This window comes from Alosa sapidissima, chromosome 12 (genome assembly GCF_018492685.1).
Source record: "Alosa sapidissima isolate fAloSap1 chromosome 12, fAloSap1.pri, whole genome shotgun sequence".
NCBI lineage: Eukaryota > Metazoa > Chordata > Actinopteri > Clupeiformes > Clupeidae > Alosa > Alosa sapidissima.
In genome coordinates this window covers 4,756,556-4,777,390 of record NC_055968.1, presented here as the reverse complement: position 1 = coordinate 4,777,390, position 20,835 = coordinate 4,756,556, and the positions used below count along the sequence as shown (strand labels likewise).

The 20,835-nt window shown below is 41.6% G+C and overlaps 1 protein-coding gene and 1 long non-coding RNA gene across 5 annotated transcripts in view; both read left to right on the top strand.

Annotated features, from left to right (window-relative positions):
• Positions 1-1,055: 1,055 nt before the first annotated feature.
• LOC121678090 lies at positions 1,056-2,367 on the top strand. 3 transcript variants are annotated; one of them, XR_006021154.1, is made up of 2 exons: positions 1,056-1,801; positions 2,209-2,367. It is a non-coding gene; the product is annotated as an uncharacterized LOC121678090 (long non-coding RNA). The 3 variants fall into 3 exon arrangements; XR_006021153.1 differs by having other exon boundaries at positions 2,177-2,367; XR_006021152.1 differs by having other exon boundaries at positions 2,110-2,367.
• Positions 2,368-4,733: 2,366 nt separating this feature from the next.
• Positions 4,734-20,835, top strand: part of jak1 (Janus kinase 1) — a 41,533-nt gene continuing 25,431 nt past the window's right edge. The window contains exons 1-6 of one of the 2 annotated variants that reach the window (XM_042057293.1): positions 4,734-5,003; positions 12,411-12,619; positions 13,613-13,736; positions 19,034-19,190; positions 20,015-20,178; positions 20,385-20,730. In XM_042057293.1, coding sequence (XP_041913227.1) covers positions 12,418-12,619; positions 13,613-13,736; positions 19,034-19,190; positions 20,015-20,178; positions 20,385-20,730 — 993 coding nt within the window. In that variant the 5' untranslated portion in view covers positions 4,734-5,003; positions 12,411-12,417. Of the gene's footprint in view, positions 5,004-5,939; positions 5,996-12,410; positions 12,620-13,612; positions 13,737-19,033; positions 19,191-20,014; positions 20,179-20,384; positions 20,731-20,835 lie in introns of those variants that run through there. The other variant, XM_042057291.1, reaches the window with a different exon arrangement.

The window sequence follows — 20,835 nt, the reverse complement described above, 5'->3', positions numbered from 1 at the left end:
GAAGTATAGCGCACCAGTAGGGAAGCATGGTAATTGTAGTTTTCGTTGAAAGATGTCTTGGAAGACGCGATTTTTCCAGAATGTCTCGAATAGGCCCTCAGTTGTGCCATATTGTGGACAGAAAATATGTGGATGTCCTCCTTCACCAGTGTCACAATTCGTCTCTCGGCTAGGTCTAGCCTACTTCTCAAATAGAGAGCACGGTTATTAGGTAAATCTTTTAGGCTACTTGTAGAAGAATGCATGTTAAATGGTCCACTTCAATCACTGGATTTGGGATAAGTCAGTAATTTAGCTCGACATTTATCCTACTTTAGAAAATAGTGAATAGTTACATTGAATATAGGCTATAAATAAGCTACATCAGGATGACATGGCACCTCAAACCAATAGGCTAATAGCCTACTGAGAAATGATGTGTGGTGCAAAGGACAGGCTAATGTTGTGTTTTAACAACATGGTGAGTCTTCAGTTGTTGAGTCAGCAGGGTTGTCATAAAGTAACCTGCCAATCAGACACGTGTTGATAACAGCGATTGGAAAGCGTTTTAAAAAAAAATATTCATAGGCTATAATCTAGCCCTTAACCAACTTGCAATAGGCTACTTGATCGCGTGGTGCTGCACGCAAATTACTTGTTGCAAGCCCAGCGGTGGTGTCAGTGCTTTAAACATGTTAAATGCAGTGTGCTTTGTCGCGCTGTGCTGATCCGTCCAGAAAACCTGGGGGTATCGAAATACTTTCTGCATTCAAAGACTTATTCGGAACAAATTTATATTAATGAGACTACAGCTGGGACCCGGAAGCTTGTTATTTTATTTTGTCACATGGCTTTGAGATTTCAATAACAACAAAAAATGGCGACAATCACGTTGTTCGATGTGGGCTTGCTGCGTCATAAAGATATTCACGTAAACACCTGGGATACACACGACATTACGTGTAAGTATGACTTGCATATGACTGGTACTAGTTATAACATTCTGTTATATTAGTAGCGAATATTTATTTTTGACATGGTAAGACGTGGTATTTGTTTTTGACTTGAAAGGGGTGTGTGTGTGCGGGTGTGCGGGCGGTGGTGGTGCTGGGCGTTAGCATTCCCCTCAGCAGCTAACGTTACGACTTAACAAGAAATGTAACGAATTCTTTAACAGTCGTTGATTGTAAATGTCTGAGTTTCGAAATTATTCGACTACTATTGTCAACAATAATGATTAACAACTTGAGTGGTGGTATGCTGTACCTGAGTGAACTTCTGTATTATTTATAACAGATTGGTTAACCAACGGCGTGCTATCAAACATGTTTATTTTTTAGTAGGCTAAAGCATTTAGTTGATAGTCCGCTTTACCGTTCATGTAAGTCACAGTTTTTTGCCGTTAATGGAACTGTTGTGACATACCCCATGTTTTCCCTAATTGAGCAGCGTGTGCATGCATTTTGCCTGGATACAGACAGCGCGTATTTCTTGGAGCTGATCTAGTGAACAGTCTGTGCAAGGGGTGCGAGACAAGTTGTTTGTCTAGTGTAAGTAAAACTGGCGTGTTACAAGCGATGCTTCAACTTTAGGCTAAGCATATGCTATTTCATTTAAGGATTGTAATAGGCGTTCCCCACTGCTCTGTGATAGCGAGAAGAGAGAGCTAATCGAGTTGTTTACAAGAAGCGATTTGCACGGAGGGCGGGGAGCTTTAGGGAGGAGCCCCAGTGGTCGAGCTACGCGACTGGACTTCCAGAGAAACATCTAGCTCCGAGGGCGGAGTCCCGTAGACCACAACAAGTCTGACGTAAGCGTGATGGTACGTATAAATAATGAATTAGTCTGCATCATAAATAATACTTGGCAATGTTCAATGTGGCAAATTTACTTCGCATGTATGAATTGTGTAGGTCAAGGACCTACCCACCTACTTAAATGTATTAATTTCTATTTAATAACTGTGTTTATGCAATTTCCCTCAAGGGATAAAAAGAGTATACTATACTTATATTTAAGTTGAGTCCTTAGGCAACCTTTCTTCACTTAATTTGTTAAAGACTGTAGGCCTACGGTGAACACCCAGGATCACTTTGTGGGGTGCTCTTTTCTTGCTGTCTCTTCACTTAGTCTCTGCTATAGGTTAAGGATGGGTGGAGATTCTTACAGCTTGATGTGACAGGCTGCCCTTGTTCAGTTATCAGAGTGCTGATGCTGTCCATCTTAAAGGTACAGTACTGTGATAACTGAAGGATGGCAGCCATCTTGACACCACTGATTCAACATGGCCTATGGAGGGCCCTCTCTCACAGCTGGGGAAAAAGGACATTTTGTCACAATGTACTGTAATGTGAACAGTTTTAATTAAAATTCAAGAACCACAACCAACTTTATGGTGTTTGAGAAGTTATTTGAACAATAATTCCATGTTTGAAAATAGATCTTCATAAAGATAAATCTTAATTTAAGTCATTAGGGCCGTCTTTTGGGATGGTAAAAAAATGGCAAAGTTAAGCCATGTGCTAAAATATTATGATACAGTAATTAAATAGCATAGTGTATACGTGGCAGGATTGTATATCAACTCTGCACCAAATGTATAGCCTACATTAGTACAATAGGCTAATGGTCATTGAAGCTATGTTGATGCCATGTTTTAGATATTTTTCATATTGTTTCATGATGTTTTTCATATTTTAACAATGCGTAGGATGGGAATTTCCCTTATTCTCATGTAGCTGATGGTCTTTTGATGCTCTCCCACTCTTTCCAAAATTTCAGTTTTAGGCCATGTTTTGCCATCAGTGGTACAAAAGTTTCATAAAATGTATCAACTCAGGCCACAGAACACTAACAGGTCACTAACAATGAAAGTGGGAAAATGTGTTATTAATGAGAGTAACCATGTAACTAGCCCGGTCTTAAGAATATCATATCTTCATTGAATAGCATATGCCTACTACTCCTAGTCTAAATGTTGTAACTGACACTAATCATCAACAAATTGAAAATGTTATGCCACATTAACCCTCCAAACATGTCCACTTAAAATGTATTATATAAAGCACCCTTTTCAAGACCTTCTTTACAATGTTACACAAAAACACTTTTTTGTGATGGCCTTATTTGAGGTTATTTCCATTTAGATAAATGCTTTTACACGTTATCTCTTAGATTGTATTGATTTATAGTCCAAGATACATGCTGTTCCATCACACCACATCCTATGAAACTGCAGCCCACAGTTCCTGGCAAGTGCAGTGCTTTTAACTCATCAAGTGGGTTGGATGGGAAGTCCCTCCCTCTGGGGCTCAATGAGATTCCTGGTCTTAAAGACCCCATACACTTGGACCAGCAGATATAGTAGATGTAGATAGTAGCCTAAGAAAGTATTTGCTATTATTCCACTGAACATGTTCTTATTCTTTTCATTTTAATTGTTGAAGATATACTATTATAAGAAGATTAATAACGTAATATAGCACAGTTATGATATGGTTGATATTTAAATGTGATAATTTTATGGTAAATGGTTGCACCTGGTTGAGACAATTTTGTCTTTTCTGTCAGTGAGATAATGGGTCCTGCAATAGCTTGACAGCAGTTGAGAAAACAACTTTACAACGGAATATAACTCAGTGTCATCACGTTTTGGGGTAGAACAGAGCAACATTTAAATTCTCACGCTTGCTGGATCGCATATTTCTTCAAATATTTTCCGTTTCCGTCTCAAATATCTTACACAATGAAGGATAGCATTAATGTTATCTACTATTAACACAATTGATAGGTAGATACGTTGGGCGACTATTTTAAAGACGGACGGATGACGGACTGGCCAATTATAATATGCATGCCAAATTTAGTGTTGTGGTTAAAGCAACACCAACGAGTTTTTTATACCTTAAAATAATGTTTCCAAAATCGTTTAAGTGGTTCATCAACTCCTAACAGGGTGAACGGCAATTCTGCATTCGCTTCGCGGCCCTCTATGACTCTCTTTCAAGAGAGTTCCATTATCAGCATCATAGTTGGCCCCACAAGACTTCCGTTTTAACATTCCATATGTTATCTTAATACAGAGGAAGTAGATTGGGGCCCAAATAGAACGTTCAAGCATTGTTTTTGTTTTTATTGTTGAAAGGGTCTTGGGACCGCACTATGTAAGTTTGCCAGATCGGGTAGCGGACCTGTAGTTCGATGGAATGAGAAGAAACTACAAATTTGACTTGCATCTGATGTCGCAATACATCGTACTTTTATAAGTCATGCAAAGTATTCTACCTTGTCTGTGGACATCCGCAAAGCCTGTGCTGGATAAACAAATAGCATGCGTGCGACAGAGGGAACATTCGTTGGTGTTGCTTTAAGTCATTAGATGACATAGGCTACCTAGCCTAGGGTAGGCCTACTTAATATGCACATCTGGCAGTAATAGGCAAAATGTAGGGTATCATACCCTACCATCTACTATTTAGCCTGATAAAATACAGGAAAACTGTGTGTGTGTGTGAGAGAGAGAGATTTTCAGAGGTGTATTAACAAAGAATAGCACAACAGCAATCAAAGGATATGGATAAATGATCAATTCATTTGCAGGATCACTTGGAGAGCCCGGGACCATCAATCCATAGTAGTGTAAGGGTTAAATTGGTTTCACTTGATTGCAAGGCCAACAAACCAATCAGCGACGCGCAAGAACACCACTGCAGGCGTCTTTTCGGGAATCTGATCGTGGTTTGAGAGGAAAGCTTAACGACGTCAGAGATTATTAGGTCCTGGTGGTGGCAGCTGAGACTTTCAGCAAAGAGCAGACTCATAACAACATTTTCGGGACTCTAACTAAGGAACATTCCCTTGATATTTATTGGTTATCCTAAACCAATTCTTATCGATTTAAATAATTTAGGTTCAAGTGACAATAACGTTAACCTTAACCAGTTCCGACATATGAAATGAACGGATATACGGAAGTAACTAGCTGCCTGCATAGCTAGCTAACATTAGCTAGCTTCTCTTAAGAGGTAAGTGGATAACTTTAGCTTTATTCTCCCAAGGTAATTTAACGTTAACGTTGAATAAATCTTCATTAGCTAGGTAATTTGGCTGTTAGTAACTAACGTTAAGTCAGTGCAGTTAGCCTGCTTTTGGAAGAAAGGCTAACATTACCATAACTTAAGACGTTTTACATCAGACCAGACTAATGTTAAAACCGCTTTCCAGAAAGTGATTTGCCAGGTTTTCCAAGCTGGAAAAAGCTTTGAAAGTGTGACAGCTATTCGGTTGGCAATGGCATTCAGGATGTATTGAGTCGTTTTGTGTAACGTTAACCTAGCTAACGTTAACTAACGTCGGCGGAATGAAACGAGCTTGGCAATGGTGAACATCAACGTTAACGTTGAAAAAAGGTGGTTGTGCCACCGACGAAATAATATAAATATATTTAATGTTACCGTGGATCTATCATTCACATTAAATGATTATTACTAACGTTATTGATTTATTATTTTATTGTAATTATTAAGTTGGTGTTGAAGTTCTTCAGTTCACATCAACACGGTGTTAATATGACGCCCATGGTAAACAGCTTCCGTTAATTATATATAGCTTCAATGCTACCCGCATTGAAATGACATTTTTACTAATCGAGCTATTAGTCTATTTTTTTCTTGCAAGATTAAGTGTGCCCATTAACCATTTGCAGTGCCAGTTACTTTAACGTTAGTTAGTTAGAAGGACTCTAACGTCAACGAAGTAAGATTTGATGTCCTCTCTCGTTAGTCAATAATAACGTGGCATGTCGGATTTTAACGTTGGCAAGAGGGGTAACTTATCCTACGCCGACCAACTTATTAACCAATTGCGTCTCTAGCGCAATTATAGGTTTGCTGGCGTTATCTTTTTAATGTTTTTTTTTTTTTTTTTTACAGGCAACTGCAAAAGTTTGTGGAAATCATAGCACCATTCTCTGAGTAATGACTATTATTGTTTTGGATTACTTGCTGAAAAAGAATGGGTAAAATCAAATGCAATAGGTTTATGTGAAATATGGTGCATGTGTCACACGTCCCCGACATAAGAGCTATTCCCTAGGCATTGACAATGGATGTTTCAAAGAACAATCAGCAGTCTTTAGGCTAACTAACGCCTATCAGTCAGTCACAAATAAGTTGATTATTACGCTTGTGTGGCAGTCTTTCTGTGATGTTGATGTTACCCTGTTGCCTTGCTGATGACACGTATTTAGAAATATGAATGATGTCTGGCAGGCCTTCTTTTGAAGTTAAAGTGTTAATCTTATGCAAGGTGTGTTTATAGTGTAGCCAATGCGATTCAAACTCTTCTGCTTCTGCTTTGTTGTGTTACATTTTTGGTACTTATCTTTCTCCCAAGACGGGTAGTTGCTCTATACCAGGGTGATTTTTACTTCTTCCCTCTTCTGGTTGTGGTTGTTGCTGGTGCTGCAATTGCTTATGTTGTTGTTGTTGTTGTTGTTGTAATCTTAGTGTATTTGAGGGCCTCTTCACTGTTTTTATTATGGTGTGTTTTTTAAATGTGAAACACACCTTAAAGTCTTTTCTTTCAGCCCTGTTGACTATTTTAGATCTTTTGTTTTGTTTTTTAGCAAAGACGTTTGTAAATGAGAAAGGGATGACAACAGGACAAACCCATGTTGGTATTTTAACTCTGAGATTAACTGATAACACAATACACAAACTACTTTAAAATGTTTAGCAACTGATGAACGACACAGTTGCATACACAAAGCCATATCTATAAGTAGTCTAAGAACAATTTGTTGAAAATAAATGTGTAGATCCATTGTAATGCTTAAGCCTAGCCATATTGCAAACTAACATGCGCACTGGTAACTCTGCAACTTAATTAAACTGTTAATAAACCACTGTTGCAGTATTGCAATGTAAACACATTTGACTGAAAGAAAAAAAAGGTTAATTTCCCTGAATTTTGCATTTTCTGCCTGTTAAGCCTAGTTTTGCACATGCTTATCCTGTCAACAAACCTTACAACAGAAAATTACACCAAAGGAGACACTTTTGCAAACAGTTTTTTTGCAAGAAAATACTGGATGAGTTTATGGACAAACGGTGTGGTTGGGGAAAAATGAGAATTTTCAAACATGTCTTACTCAAGAGTACAAGTAGAGCTGCACGGTTTGGGGAAAATGTCTAATTGTCATTTTTAATGTCAATGAATAGATTTGGTTTAATATTCCATGTGTCTTTAATTTGTGCTTCCGCTGATTGGTGAGCACGCCCAGTGCACAAGAAGAGCACCGACTGTGAAGCTCACCAATCAGAATTTTTGTACCCATCACATACTACGCAAACCCACCAACCAGAAGTGGCGTAGTCAATAGACCTCTCCAGAATAAGTCCCGCCTCCGTAACTTCCGTATCCATCCAACTTCCGGCCGTCAAATGTCTATGGGAAATAACATGGCGTTTCGAAAGATCGTACCTGTCAAACTCTGTAGGTGACAAAGTAGAAAAAGCTGGTGGGCCGATTGGCCTACACACTTCTGCCATCTAGTTTCCACTGGATTTTTTGATTGTCGGTGCCGTTTAAGTAGTAAACCGATTACTAATGCTAACCGGGAGCTAGTGTTGATGTACGCGGACGGAGGAGGGCGTTAGATCTTGCTCACAACCCAGTCACAACCTAACGTGATGGTCATTTTCACGTGTGATTCATGCGTGGTTTCAGTGGTCTATAAATGTAAATCGTTTGCAAGGTTCAGCCTCTTTTCAACATGACTTAACTTTGGTTTGACTGTGCGAGTTTGTTGGCTGTTATTGAGATATTTGAAAAGGAAAGAAATTGCCGACGAAGACACTAAAGACATGACGATTAGATTTTTTTTCACGAATAACAGATAATGATAAGCAGACTAGGAATCAGAGGCTGAATCGTATTGAGTCAATAGCTTTATTTTGCATGACCCTTGATCAGAACAGTAACGTTATCAGAATGTATTAACAACCTATCAAACATGATGATTTCACGTGGGGTTAGTGCCACCTCCGTAGACAGGCTCTGGTGTCACAAACTCCATTTCGGTGAAGACAAACTATGAAACATTGCCGTTGCTATGCAACCTTGACTGGGGGAGTCGCGGCGTCTGAAGCGTGCATTAGCTTAGTGCTTCTTACTGATATATTTCTACTTTAACGGCACCGACAATCAAAAAACCCAGTGGAAACTAGATGGCAGAAGTGTGTAGGTCAATCGGCCCACCATTTTTTTTCTACTTCGCCACCTACAGATGTTTTACTGGTATGATATTTCGAAATGCCATGTTATTTCCCATAGACATTCGACGCCCGAAAGTTGGATGGATACAGAAGTTACGGAGGCGGGACTTATTCTGGAGAAGATAGAGAGCAGAAGTCACGCCCTTCTACTTCCGGTCCATCTTTCAAAAAAATATGAACGGGAGTTAATGGAGAGATAACAATTATTTTTTGATCCAGTTTGTATTGTGCCACGAATTTCACATATGATGTGTGTGAATTTAAAAGATAATTTTTCACGTCAAGAAAGTACTGTTGTTCGATAGACTTCAAAAGTTATGTTGGTTTTGTGCGAATCCGCTCAGTGAACTACATCTCTCGTCTCGAACGATGTACGTCACCAACGTAATGAAACGATAAGATTAGCTGTTATGCTAGTTAACGGTTGCATCTTGCTGCCTGCTATGTCACTTAACAGTATCTAATGTACAGTCTATGGACGAATACAACTTACCTGATGTGTTTAATCTTCTGACTCATGGTATTTTCATCTGCAAGGAAAGCCCAATTAAGACCTGTTGCTGGTATTCTTGTACAATCTAGTGTGGCTGTGAATGAGCTAACGTCACTTTACAACGACAAAATTGTCTTTAAAATTGACAAACATCATATGGGTAATTCAAGGCACAAGTCAACCGGGACCAGAAAATAATTTATTTTTCGCCATAGACTGGCGTTCAAAATGTTTTGAAAGATAGGTCCCATGGAGGCAAACGGAAGGGGCGGGACTTCGGCTCTATTGAATCAATATAAAAGCCAAAAAAGACAGAATTAACTAAGATTATTTGTAGCTTTTACGATTGGGTATTGCATTGGTTCATATTGCGATTGCGTTTGCTATTGCGATAATTGAGCAGCCCTAAGTACAAGAAATAGGCATTGGTCTAATTCAATTTTTTTCTTGTAGATGGTGTATTCTGGCTGATCTCTTGTTTTGAGTTCTGTTTGGATTAGCCTACATATGGACACAATATAGCATCTATGGGAGGTTACATTTAGATGTCTAGGCTAGTGCCTTTATTCACAGTCTATAAACAGGAATGATCTTTGTTTTGCTAGCAGCAAGTAAACAAGATATTCCTTTCAGCCAAATTAGATGATATTCTTAGTCAGTTGGTAACTGTATGCCGTAGGTCTATAGTGTATGACTATTTTCAAGGAAAATGGTCATGTAGAAAGTGATGGCTGACTGATTGAGTTTGATGTTGTGATCACGTCCCAGAAGAATAGTGTCTCAGTGTCTATCGACCCACACTACCACTCCCAGTAATGTTTATGGAAAGGCTGCAATATTTCTACTATGCTCCTAAAAGTGGTGTATTTTGTAGAAGATTTTGCTCACAGTAAAGTGTTAGGAGGACTGTGGTCAGGGGAAGACTGGGTTAGATGACAACTGAGTGTAGAACCACGCTAATCTAGATAATGATGAATTAAGCTAGCATTCACGTTTAAAGCATTCAGTAGCCTAAAGAAAGCTTGAATCAGTCGACTGTCATTTGTTTTCATTAAAGGATCAGTAGGCCTACAGAATATTCTAAATAGGCTAGTTTACTTTCACAGTGACAGAAATGTCACTTCTACTGCAACACATGAGTTATGTTAATGTTAAATTCTAAAGCATGTTAAATTCTAAAGCATACAAGTTAGCTAGTGACAGGAAGGTTTAGGGGAAAAAGAGAACAAACTCTGTGTAACCTACCTGATTCTGGAGTCGATGTTCAGTATTTGGCCTATAATTTAGCCTATAATATTTGGCATTTTTGAATCCATGATAATAAAACAACATCTATCATTTCCTATCGCCAACAGATCCCAGTATTGCAACGATTCGCATTGTTCGAAATTTTGTAGTATCGAAAAGAATCAAATCGTTGGCTTAAAGAATCAATATTGTATTGAATTGTGAAGGAACTTGTGATTTACACCCCTAGTTAGCAGTACTAGCCTAGTCTTTTGACTTGACTGTTCACATGCTCCATTGTGGCTACACTACACTACTGAAATCAGATTATTGGGAATAACATATGACATACTTTGTGAAATGTATGGTGTTATTGGGGTTAGTAAACCTAATATTGATGTGAAATCACTGAAGTTGCATGTTAGCATTCTCCAAAGAAACTTGTGGTACTTGAGGCTATATATTTTATCAGTGTATTTCCTGGCAGTCAAACCCATGACTCTGAGTGTATGGTCATCTTGGTATGCCAGTTCAGCAATGTAAACACACACTAGAAGTAGGCTAACCTGCCTGCCACTTTCTTATTTTAAGCATAACGGCATCAGCATTCAGCACAAACTTTGACATTTACTCGCACTATTTAGTTATTGTCACTCTCGCTGTAATATAACATCTTTGGTGTCCATGGATACATAAGGCTAGCTGTTAAAGTCCCTGTCATCTCCACATATTCAGTTTGAAGTGGTGGACTAGACTGGTACAACTGCTTCCGTTGGCATCTAGGCTTTATATGGAGCTCTATACGTGTGATGCTTGTTCTGGTTTCCACAGAGGATAAATAATCAGATCTTTTAGTTTTACTTTTAATTAGAAATAAACATAGGCTGGTGATTCAGATGCACACCTCATGTTATGAATGTACAGCAAGATATTGTCCTAAAATAGAAATTGAAAAAGACTGGTTTTAGCAATACTGTATCCTTTTCTCCTGGGGCTGTCTAATGACTGACTGTTAGGATTGGATTGGCACTTTGTCAGTATGAGGAGACTTCCTCGGTAACTTGGTGAACTCAGCTGTGGCTTAATGCTTAGATGAGTCAAGCATGTAATAACTGGATGTGACGGAAAGGCTCAAATTCCATGTAACACCACATCAGGGAGAAGGGTTTTGAAATAATACACCAAAAAAAGAAATAAAAATGTGAAGTCATTTTTTCCACTGCATTAGTCAGCACAGATAGCAAATTACACTTCCTTTCAGCCTAGTAGCTTAGTGGACTGAGGTAAGCTTAGTATTTGTATTTCAGTTAGGATAGAGCAGAGATGTGTTATCATTCATTTTGCTATGAATGTCACACGGCTGTGTAGGATGGAAACTAATGCAGTTCCGTTGAATACTGATTTGTGATTAGTAGTGGTGGCAGTCATTAGAAATGGCCTGAAGATTTACACACACAGCTGTAAATAGTCACATTTGTTCCTGTTCAGTCTGTTTGAGCCCCTAATGGCTGACCACGCATGGAGCCAGTCAGGGGCTGTGGGAGTGCAGGGGGGACCGTGGATGTTTGTGTGCAACTGTGCAACTGTGCGTACATGTCAGGGAAGTTTCCATTAAGCATCCACTGAGAGTCAGAGTACGCAGTGACCCTAAGTGGAAGGCCCTGCTGAGTCTCTCTTTCAAACACACACACACACACACACACACACACACACACACACACACCAGTATGCCAGTGATTATGGCTGTGATGAAACAGACTCTGCAGGTGAGCTGGGACAGCAGGAGAGGAGCGCAGGGAAGCTCTGAGGAGTGATGGTCTGTTTGGGATGCAGAGGACAGCACAGCCCACACCCCCACCAGCACAGGAGCAGTGTAGTCAGGGCCCACCACCAGTCCCCCAGAGAGGACACAAGGGCAGGGGAGAGGACATGGGGAGGAGTGAAGGAAAGGGAAGGCCTGAAGGATAGACGATGAGAAAAAAAGGGAAGGATGGACAGAAAACATGTGTCAATGATGAAAGAGAGAGGGTTCAAGGAGAAAGGAATGGGCCATGAGATGCATAGTCTGTGGTCCAGTGATCCCAGTAGGGAGTAACTGTGGTGAGATAATGGAGTGACTCACGAGTTGGTCACAGAGTGGAGAGTCCCAGGCTTATCCATGCATACACACACACACACACACACACACACACACACACACACACACACACACACACAGTGGGCAGCTCTGCGGGGTCCATGGCTGGTCTCTGGGTCACACACTTCACGTCACATACTGTACAAGCCCTCTTGTGTAAATACATAACCAACTAAGAAAACCATCTAACAGCAAGCCCAGTGTGCCAGATCACTGAATGCATGATTCAGTGATAAAAGGACAAATACCAGTACTCCCTCTCTATAGACTTTCTTCTTCTTGTGCTCTCTTTATTCAGAGTCTGGATGCCAGAATTAACAGGAGGCATGGAGCTGGGGAGGCAACTGTGTGGTAAGATGCGGCGGAACCGGCGTGCTGACCAGGCCATCACAGCGCTGCAGAAGGGCCTGGAGGTGCACTTCTACCAGCCGGACACCCACCAGCTGGAGTACCTCAAAGACTCGTACGTGGCCGAGGACATCTGTGTAGAGGCAGCCAGGAGATGCCGTAAGTTAATTGATATTGTCAACAAACACTCGTTCTAATGAGTGGAGCATATATTTGAAAAGGCAGTGGAGTTAGTCCACAGACAGTTTCATATCTCCTCTCTGTGCTCCGGGCTGAACTTTTAGACAGCAGTCCTCCAAATGTCCAGACCCCTGGTTTTCCAAAATCCTCAATCCTCATCCTCAAATGGGGAAGCCAGTGTCTATTTTGGCTGTGTGTGAAAGATTCTTTGAAATAGATGGTGCTGGTTTTGGCTTGGGGGAGGTACAACAATGTAGTTAGCTCTACGAAACACTGGGCTCCTATGTTCTTTAAAACTAGAGACTTATGGGAATGCCCCCCACATTAGTGCTAACACACGCACACACACGCACACACGCACACACGCACACACACACAAAGAAATACTTACACCCTCCCTGCAGTGAGAAACCAGCAGCTGTTTGGTAACACACAGCAGCTTGGGTCCAGTGCCAACACTGGAATTTACATCTACCAGAGGCCAGGACTAAGTGGGCCAGCACAGCTGTGGGTGGTGGAGAGGGTGGCTGCCGAACAGGACCAGATACATGTGTGAAGTCACTCAGAGCTGTCTTAGACAACAGAAAGTGTGTTAGACACTCAGAGCTGTGTTAGACAACAGAAAGTGTGTTAGACACTCAGAGCTGTGTTAGACAACAGAAAGTGTCAGAACCGATGTAGTAAGGCACTTTGTTCTTAAATGCCACAAAATGATCCATTTGCACGAAAGCAATTCTGCAGGACATGCACGCAAGATTGAAGTGAAATTGGAGTCCACACGTGGTGCCAGCGTCTTCCCGACTTATATTGATGATGCGGCCCTGTGACCTCTGAGTCTTAAATAAAACTTGAAACGCAACGCTTTTTTTTAAAGGAACAGTTCTGTTTTGTGTCCGACTGTAATCCCAGATCTGTCAGCAAAGTGATGAAAGTCAACGTGCGTCGGCTGACATGCTCCACCTTCTCTTGCAGGAATCTCGCCGCTGTGTCACAACCTTTTTGCGCTGTATGAGGAGGGCCGCGACCTGTGGTACCCACCCAATCACATCTTCAAGATCACAGAGGACACCTGCATCAAGCTGCACTACCGCATGAGGTAAGCCCAGCCCAAGATGGCAGAGCGCTGAATCCATTCAAGTCCTGTCTGCTCTCTTAGACAGTATTGAGGTTTTTATAAAATTTTACATTGGAACCTAGCCTGGGAATACCCATACGAACTTTCGGCAAATTTGGGATCTGGCCAAGAAGCCATTGAAGGCCATTTCCAATGTCTCTAAAACACGGGCACGCAAATGCAATCACTAATCCGGCATGGACGTATATTTCTTTGGAATTGAATAAACTGCATTTTAAACCTCAATTTACGAGATTGCTACACTTCTGAAATGTTTTGGTAAGAGTTTAATGCACCAATTGAAAAGTTTTATTTTACTGTTAGTTACGCCCCTGCTGGAGGTCGTAAGTCAATGAACCTTCCCAGACCCACTCTCAGTTACTACTGAGAAGGGTCTGGCGTCAACCAGGCTACTTGGAACCATTTCTACACAAGGAATCTTCTGATCGCAGAAAGCGGTCTTTAAAACTGAGAATCATGTAGAAAGCTTACAATCATGCAACCCTAAAGGGGTTTTGTCTAGAAAAAAAACTGTGTCAAACACCAGTGCAAGATTTTGTAGGTGGCTCGCTTAGTGTTGTGTTGTGTTGGCCAGTGAGAAGATGGCTTGGAATGGTGTTGTTTACGTGAGTGAAAGCCACAGTCAGGGCTGCAGAGTTCCACGTAGCTGGTGTTGTGTTTGATTGGCTGACCATTGCAGATTTCCCACTGACTGGCCTTAGCTGGCTTTCTTCTGAAAGCTCTGGTGTCATGTGACTAAGGCAGAAGTGATTTGCAGCGCGGTCACATAAAGTGTCATATTTTTCTCTGAGCTTGTTCTCCTGTGGGCTGTCAACTCTCGTGTGACTATCAAAAATCCTCACCATACATTAACTACTTGCTATATTAATCCCCAAAGGTAAATAGCAGAAACACCATCTGTTTCTGTGGACGGTATTCTGGTCTGTTTTTTTGGGGTGGAAAGAAACTTTTTAAAAAATCCATAATGTAACTTCTAGTTTCACTTGTATTTCTGTTGGTACAATAATGACTTATCTGAATATCTCTGATAAGTTTATAGGTATCTGTGCATTGAATAATTGTTCATATTTGTCATTGAATAACTTGGCTTTAGCTCACATTTACACTGTTGTGTGCAGGTTGCTGTGTTGTTGGCTCCATATTGCACTGTATAATTGAATGTAAAATAAAAAGCTGATAACATTAATAAATGTGGTCTTATATGCACATGAAGGTGGTGTGTTTCCCCTTTAAAGTTTGTGAATCCCCTTTACAAAATGGCCACTACTCAGTGGGAATCCCCCGTCATTTCACCAGTGAAATGTAACCTTTCCAACACCAACAGTACGGCCAGTAGATAGGCCTAATGCTGAACAGAAAACTGTCCGCAAAACTGCATGTTGTTTTGTTCCAGCTCCTGTCCAGCACTGAAGGGGGAAGGAAAAGAGATGTTGCATAAGGACAAGAAACAAAAGGGAGAATCTAGGCCAACTTCCCCATCAGTGCGTGGCTTTTGCTCACAACAAAAGGGGGAGGGGGGTGAAGTGAACGTTGTAATCAAATGAGGGTTCGAGACGCGACCTGTTGATTTGCAAGTTGCGTACCTGTTGTGCGAACAAACAGATTATGGTCAACCTTTACACTCCCGTTCTTCCTCTGTGGTGAAGAACACCTTTTTTCGGCTCTCTACAGAAGCTTCCTGTTTACTATGCTTCTGCTCTCCGTGGCAAAAGGGGCGTTGTAGGTTGGGCTGGTAACCGCCTGCAGCATGGCCCTTTGTTTACATACATCTGCTGGCGATATTATTGCCGCCAAGGCAGTTGTGTGTCAGTTTGTTCGGGTCATGCGTGGCTGAATGCAAATCTTGATGTTTTCCAGATGGCAACTAAAATAGTTGCCAGTGCTCCTAAATTTTCTTTCCCCTGTCACCAGAAGAACACATTTCTCATCATTATTTGACACGTATTCTACATTAGTTTATTTGTCTGATTGCCCAGGACAAGTGTGCTTAGAGTGTAGTGTTGTAAAATGTAGATTGTGGCATTTTGTTTAGCTTGCATCATAGTTTCATCAAAGCTGTGTACCGGGTCACAATGTCATCTTTCTTTCTTTGCTCCTGAGAGAAGTAAACACCTCTAAGCTACTACCTGTATTTACTCAGCTCCTGAAGTTTGACAGATGCTTGATAAACTTTCTTTCATGTGAGAATTATCATTTACGATGCTACTGTAGACCATCACTATCCATGTCAAGCACCCGTATTGAGTCCCTGATATGTCTATTGCATGATTGAACCTAAAACAAATGACAAAGTTGTTGTGATCGCGGAACGACTGTCCCTTTCACATAGACCGAGGCGGAACGGCGGGACAAAGTGTCTCGCCAAATTTACTACCAAGCCCCCTAGACATTTTGCCGAGTTTTTTCGTTCCGGCACCAGTGTGAATGGGTCAAGGCGGAAAGGGGAATCTGGGCGGGCATTTTGATGCTATGTCCAGCCCACCACAGGAGATTGCAAATCAATTTGATCAAAAGCAGCAATAGCAGAGACACCACATTATGTCAATCTATAAATTCACAAAGTCTCCAGTCATTCAATGCCTGCTAGAGTTGACTGTAGCTTCGAATGCAATTAGTTGCCATAATAGCCTATCATAAAATCCAGCGAAAAAACAAAGCATGAACTCATGAGCGTCTGTCTGCCCTATATGTGTATCTGTGTGCTGAGTGTGTTTCACTAATTCACGGATTGGGATAAATGCAGAGACCAAATTTCCCTCACGGGATCAAAAGAGTATATATACTTATACTTATACTTAGCTAGCCACTATTTGCTGTGATAAAGTTTGTGAGAAAAATAACTTCTAGATTTAATAATTATTCTCTGCGCCCATCTCCACATCCATTCGTCTCGGTGGAATATCGTAGGTCTACACACTCTTCACGCAACACATGACAAACCATATATCAGAATAAACAGCAGACATTACCGAACACAACGGTGTAATGCATTCTCGTGTATAGTTAGCTGTTCCAGAGTAATCCGGTTTTGAAATAAATTGTAGCAAAATTCAACATGGTCTTTCGGCTTTAAGCATTTCTTAAAACTGAGCTGTGCTTACATCGCCTAGATATCTGTAAATATTAGAATCAGAGAATATACAGGCAGCTCACGGTTAAGAGTTTGTCAATGTAGCCTTAATGATTTCTTTTCACAAAATGCTAAGCATGCATGTATTTAAGGTTCTTAAAACTAAGCTGTGCTTAAATGGGACAATGATTTCATAACAGACCAAATAGAAAATAAATGTTAAATATAGCCTACATATCTATACATATTAAAATCAGATTATGTAGGCTACACAGTATAGTTAGATCAAGTTGGACAGTAGCATATCTTAATCATGGATAGTAGTTGGACAGTAGCACATTTTAATAGTTTTAGATATTTATAGTGGCTGGTGAAAGAGTTGAGTTTGGTGGTGATGGTGGTGGGGGGGGGGTGGGGTGGGGGGTTTAGTGTGTCCCCACCAAAGCTCAAACCAAACCTACGCCCTTGCTTAAATTATATATGACTGAATGGAACGTTGTGTTTTTAAGCGCCAAAACTGCTTATCACGTCGTGTGACAAAGTTTACACCAATCATCATCTTCTAATGTATCCTTATGTTGAGATGTCCATTCTCTTTGCCCTAGGCTATCATTTGTGCGCGAAGTATGTTTTAATTAAGACAATACACAAGCTTGTTGTAATATTGAATGATTTCATGAATAAATTGTACGCACAGTGCGTACAGGATTACGGCTGGCGACACCACTGACCAAGGCCACAGTAGCCTGTGAACCTCTGATTTTCAAAGGGGAATCACGGCGAAACGCAAGGAGCAACTGTTCTCTTCCCTTCCAAATTACTTTTTATTGTCTGAAGACAGCTATCGCAAGAATCTAACATTCTAACAGCAAAGCAAATGCAAGCTAACTAAAGTGCAGTCGGTTCTCCCGCCATGGTTTTTGAAATCACACATCTGCTGTATCTGAAGCCCCACGCATAATAAGTATGACTATCACTCTACACGCCCCCTGTTGCACGTCACAATTTAATTTACTATAGCTGATCCTGCCTCCTGGCTCCCTAAAATGCTGCATCATGTGAACAGATCAGCAGGCCGGCAAATTTTCTCAAAAATACACATACAGTACTGGCAGAGTGGCTAGAAGAGAATTCTACAGTGCAAGAACTACTAAAGAGGAAGTTGTCACCCACCTTTATCGAGTGCTCTATTACACAATTTGTCATGGCGCAGCTAAAACCCTTTGGTGGGGCCCTCACAAGGGTTCAACACATTCTTAAGCAGTTGCACAAAGCTGAGAAATCTTGGCTTGCTGAGGTTAGTGAGCACACAAAAATGTTTTTTTAGCGAAAGAAAGTTTATTGCACAAAACCAAATCGTGGATCTGTTTTTATAACTGAGTGCCTGAAGCCCAGCTTTCCCCCTCCACCAGTGAGTGCTAAGGCGTTTGAATAGCTCATGGTCAGCCGTCACTGCAAATTACAGTTAGATTAGGTTTTCTGATATGACAGTTTCCTTCTGTTGCAAGGGTTGAGCCAGTAAGAACAGCATGCACGGTGTGGCTGCAGTCTTCTTCTGTCCATAAGGGTGCACTTTCATTACAGTCAACAGCCAAGCACTGTTCTACACAGTTGCTTTGGAAACAAGAGCAGGAGAGAAAGGAACAAGAGCAAGGAGCATGGAGCGTCTCATGAGGGATTTTGCAGGGGTTGAAAAGATCTTTGGGGTTTCTACATCACCTCTAGATAACCTGTTTGATACACATCTCAATTGTAAAGACTTTATTTCCTCATACTCTGACTTGCTTAGCACCAGTACATGCCCTACCCCTATGACCACATTCTGAGGTTCAAAGAACATGCATGGACTCCACCTCCAAATACAAGTGCAAGAGAAAACCGACACAAGCAAAAGTTTTGCATGGTGGTTTGCCACTGTTTTGCATTGTAAAGCTGATATCAGCACACAACACATTGACAGTTTAACCTCCCTGGTGATCCAAGAAACAAAGGGATGCAAATGTGGTATGTAAACCCAACAGCAATGGCAATGAAATGCTATACTACTATTGCGTATTTTGCATTTACGTGACACATATTGACATTGGACATGTTTGCGCACATACTGCATGTGTGCATGGATATTTACACACACACAAACACCCACACACACATAGACACTGAATCTTCTGTCCCCGTCTCACCTCAGGTTCTACTTCACCAACTGGCATGGCACGAGTGAGACGGAGTCGCCCGTCTGGCGCCACACTCTCAGCAAACAACATAGGGGGGGTGTGGGCACGCAGAGGGGCTCGGAGGGCACTCCGCTGCTGGATGCTGCCTCACTGGACTACCTGTTTTCCCAGGTCAGTCACACACACTCACATACACACACAGTCATGCACTCAGACATGTATCCACATATTCATCTGTCCTTTGTTTGTCTGTTCGCCAACAGAAATGAGCTCAAATGTTGATCATTCATAGGAAATGTTACTGTTGACTTTTGATTGTGGCAGTACAGAAGCACAGCCCCATGTTTCCCATTGACTCTCAGCAAGCACCTGACGCAGTGCCACTATCCAGATCTAGCCTGCATTGTTCCAATACTGTGCAAAAGTCTTAGGCCATCATGTGTTGTACTTGTGTTGTTTTAGAAATGTGAAGGTGGCCTAGGACTTTTCCACAGTACTGTTTGTAATGCCACTAATCTATCCAGCTTGTACGCTTCCCAACACCATGCAGCAGGGTATGCAGCCCTCACATGAACATAAACTAACATTAAGGAAATTCCAAATCTTTCCGAAGGCAAATTCTTAGAATTCCAAAACATGAATGTCAAACTTTATGTTGGATTAACTAGGTTCAATAAGTAATATGGAAATAGGCACTTCAGGAATGGAAATCCAACGCAGGCTGCATACTTCAGTGTGTTGGGCCTGATGCAGCTGATTTTTCAGGAACACAGAAGTCAGAACTCCTTCCCTAAACAGTTTCTCTGTCTGGTTGGGGTGGCTCGGCCTGAATCTAAACAACATCAAAGCTGTCCTGTTTTCCCTTCCAGTCTACTTCTCTTTTGTATGTCCCTGTTTGATGTGAGGAGAGTGATTTGTAGAATGGGAGAATTTGTTTTCCTGTGCATGTGTCTGTGTAATTGCATGTGTTTGTTCACGTGTGTCTGTTTCCTCAGGGCCAATATGACTTTCTGAAAGGGCTGGCGCCATTGCGTGTCCACCAGAGCGACGCGGAGCTGCACGAGATTGAGAACGAGTGTTTGGGCATGGCCGTACTCGCCATCACACACTATGCCAAGAGCAAAGATCTGCCCCTGCCCGGTGTTGCTGCCGAGATCAGGTAACTCACGTGGGCCATGCCCATATGCCCCCTTTCACATACCACACGCCTGTGTGTGTGTGTGGCTATCAGTTAACACTGTTGGTTGTCCACCTTATTTCCTGACCTCCATGGTTTCTCTACGTTATGTGGCATGCTTGTCCAGAATGTCCACTCTTTGAAGTGTTTCATTTTTTCATTTCTTTTTTTTTTTCTGTGCCCTGCAGCTACAAGCGCTTCATCCCAGAGGAGCTGAACCGCACCATCAAGCAGCGCAACATCCTGACGCGCATGCGCATCAACAACGTCTTCAAGAACTTCCTCAACGAGTTCAACTGCAAGACCATTCAAGACAGTAACATCTCGCTGTACGACCTGAAGGTGAAGTACCTGTCCACGCTGGAGACGCTGACCAGGGGCCTGGGCTGCGAGACGCTGGAGCCCAGGACACTGCGCCTGTCCGGGGAGAACGAGAGTGCGCTGCGCTCGCCCAGCTCTGGAGACGATGGCCAGGGCTACGAGGTCCAGGTGTCTGGGACCGTAGGGATATCCTGGAGGAAAAAACCCATCGGAGTGAGTGACTCCATCAAAACTCTTCTTGTGTGTCTTCCTTCCCAATCCACTCCATAGGCATAATGTGCATGGACATATTTTAGTTATGGATATAATATATTTCAG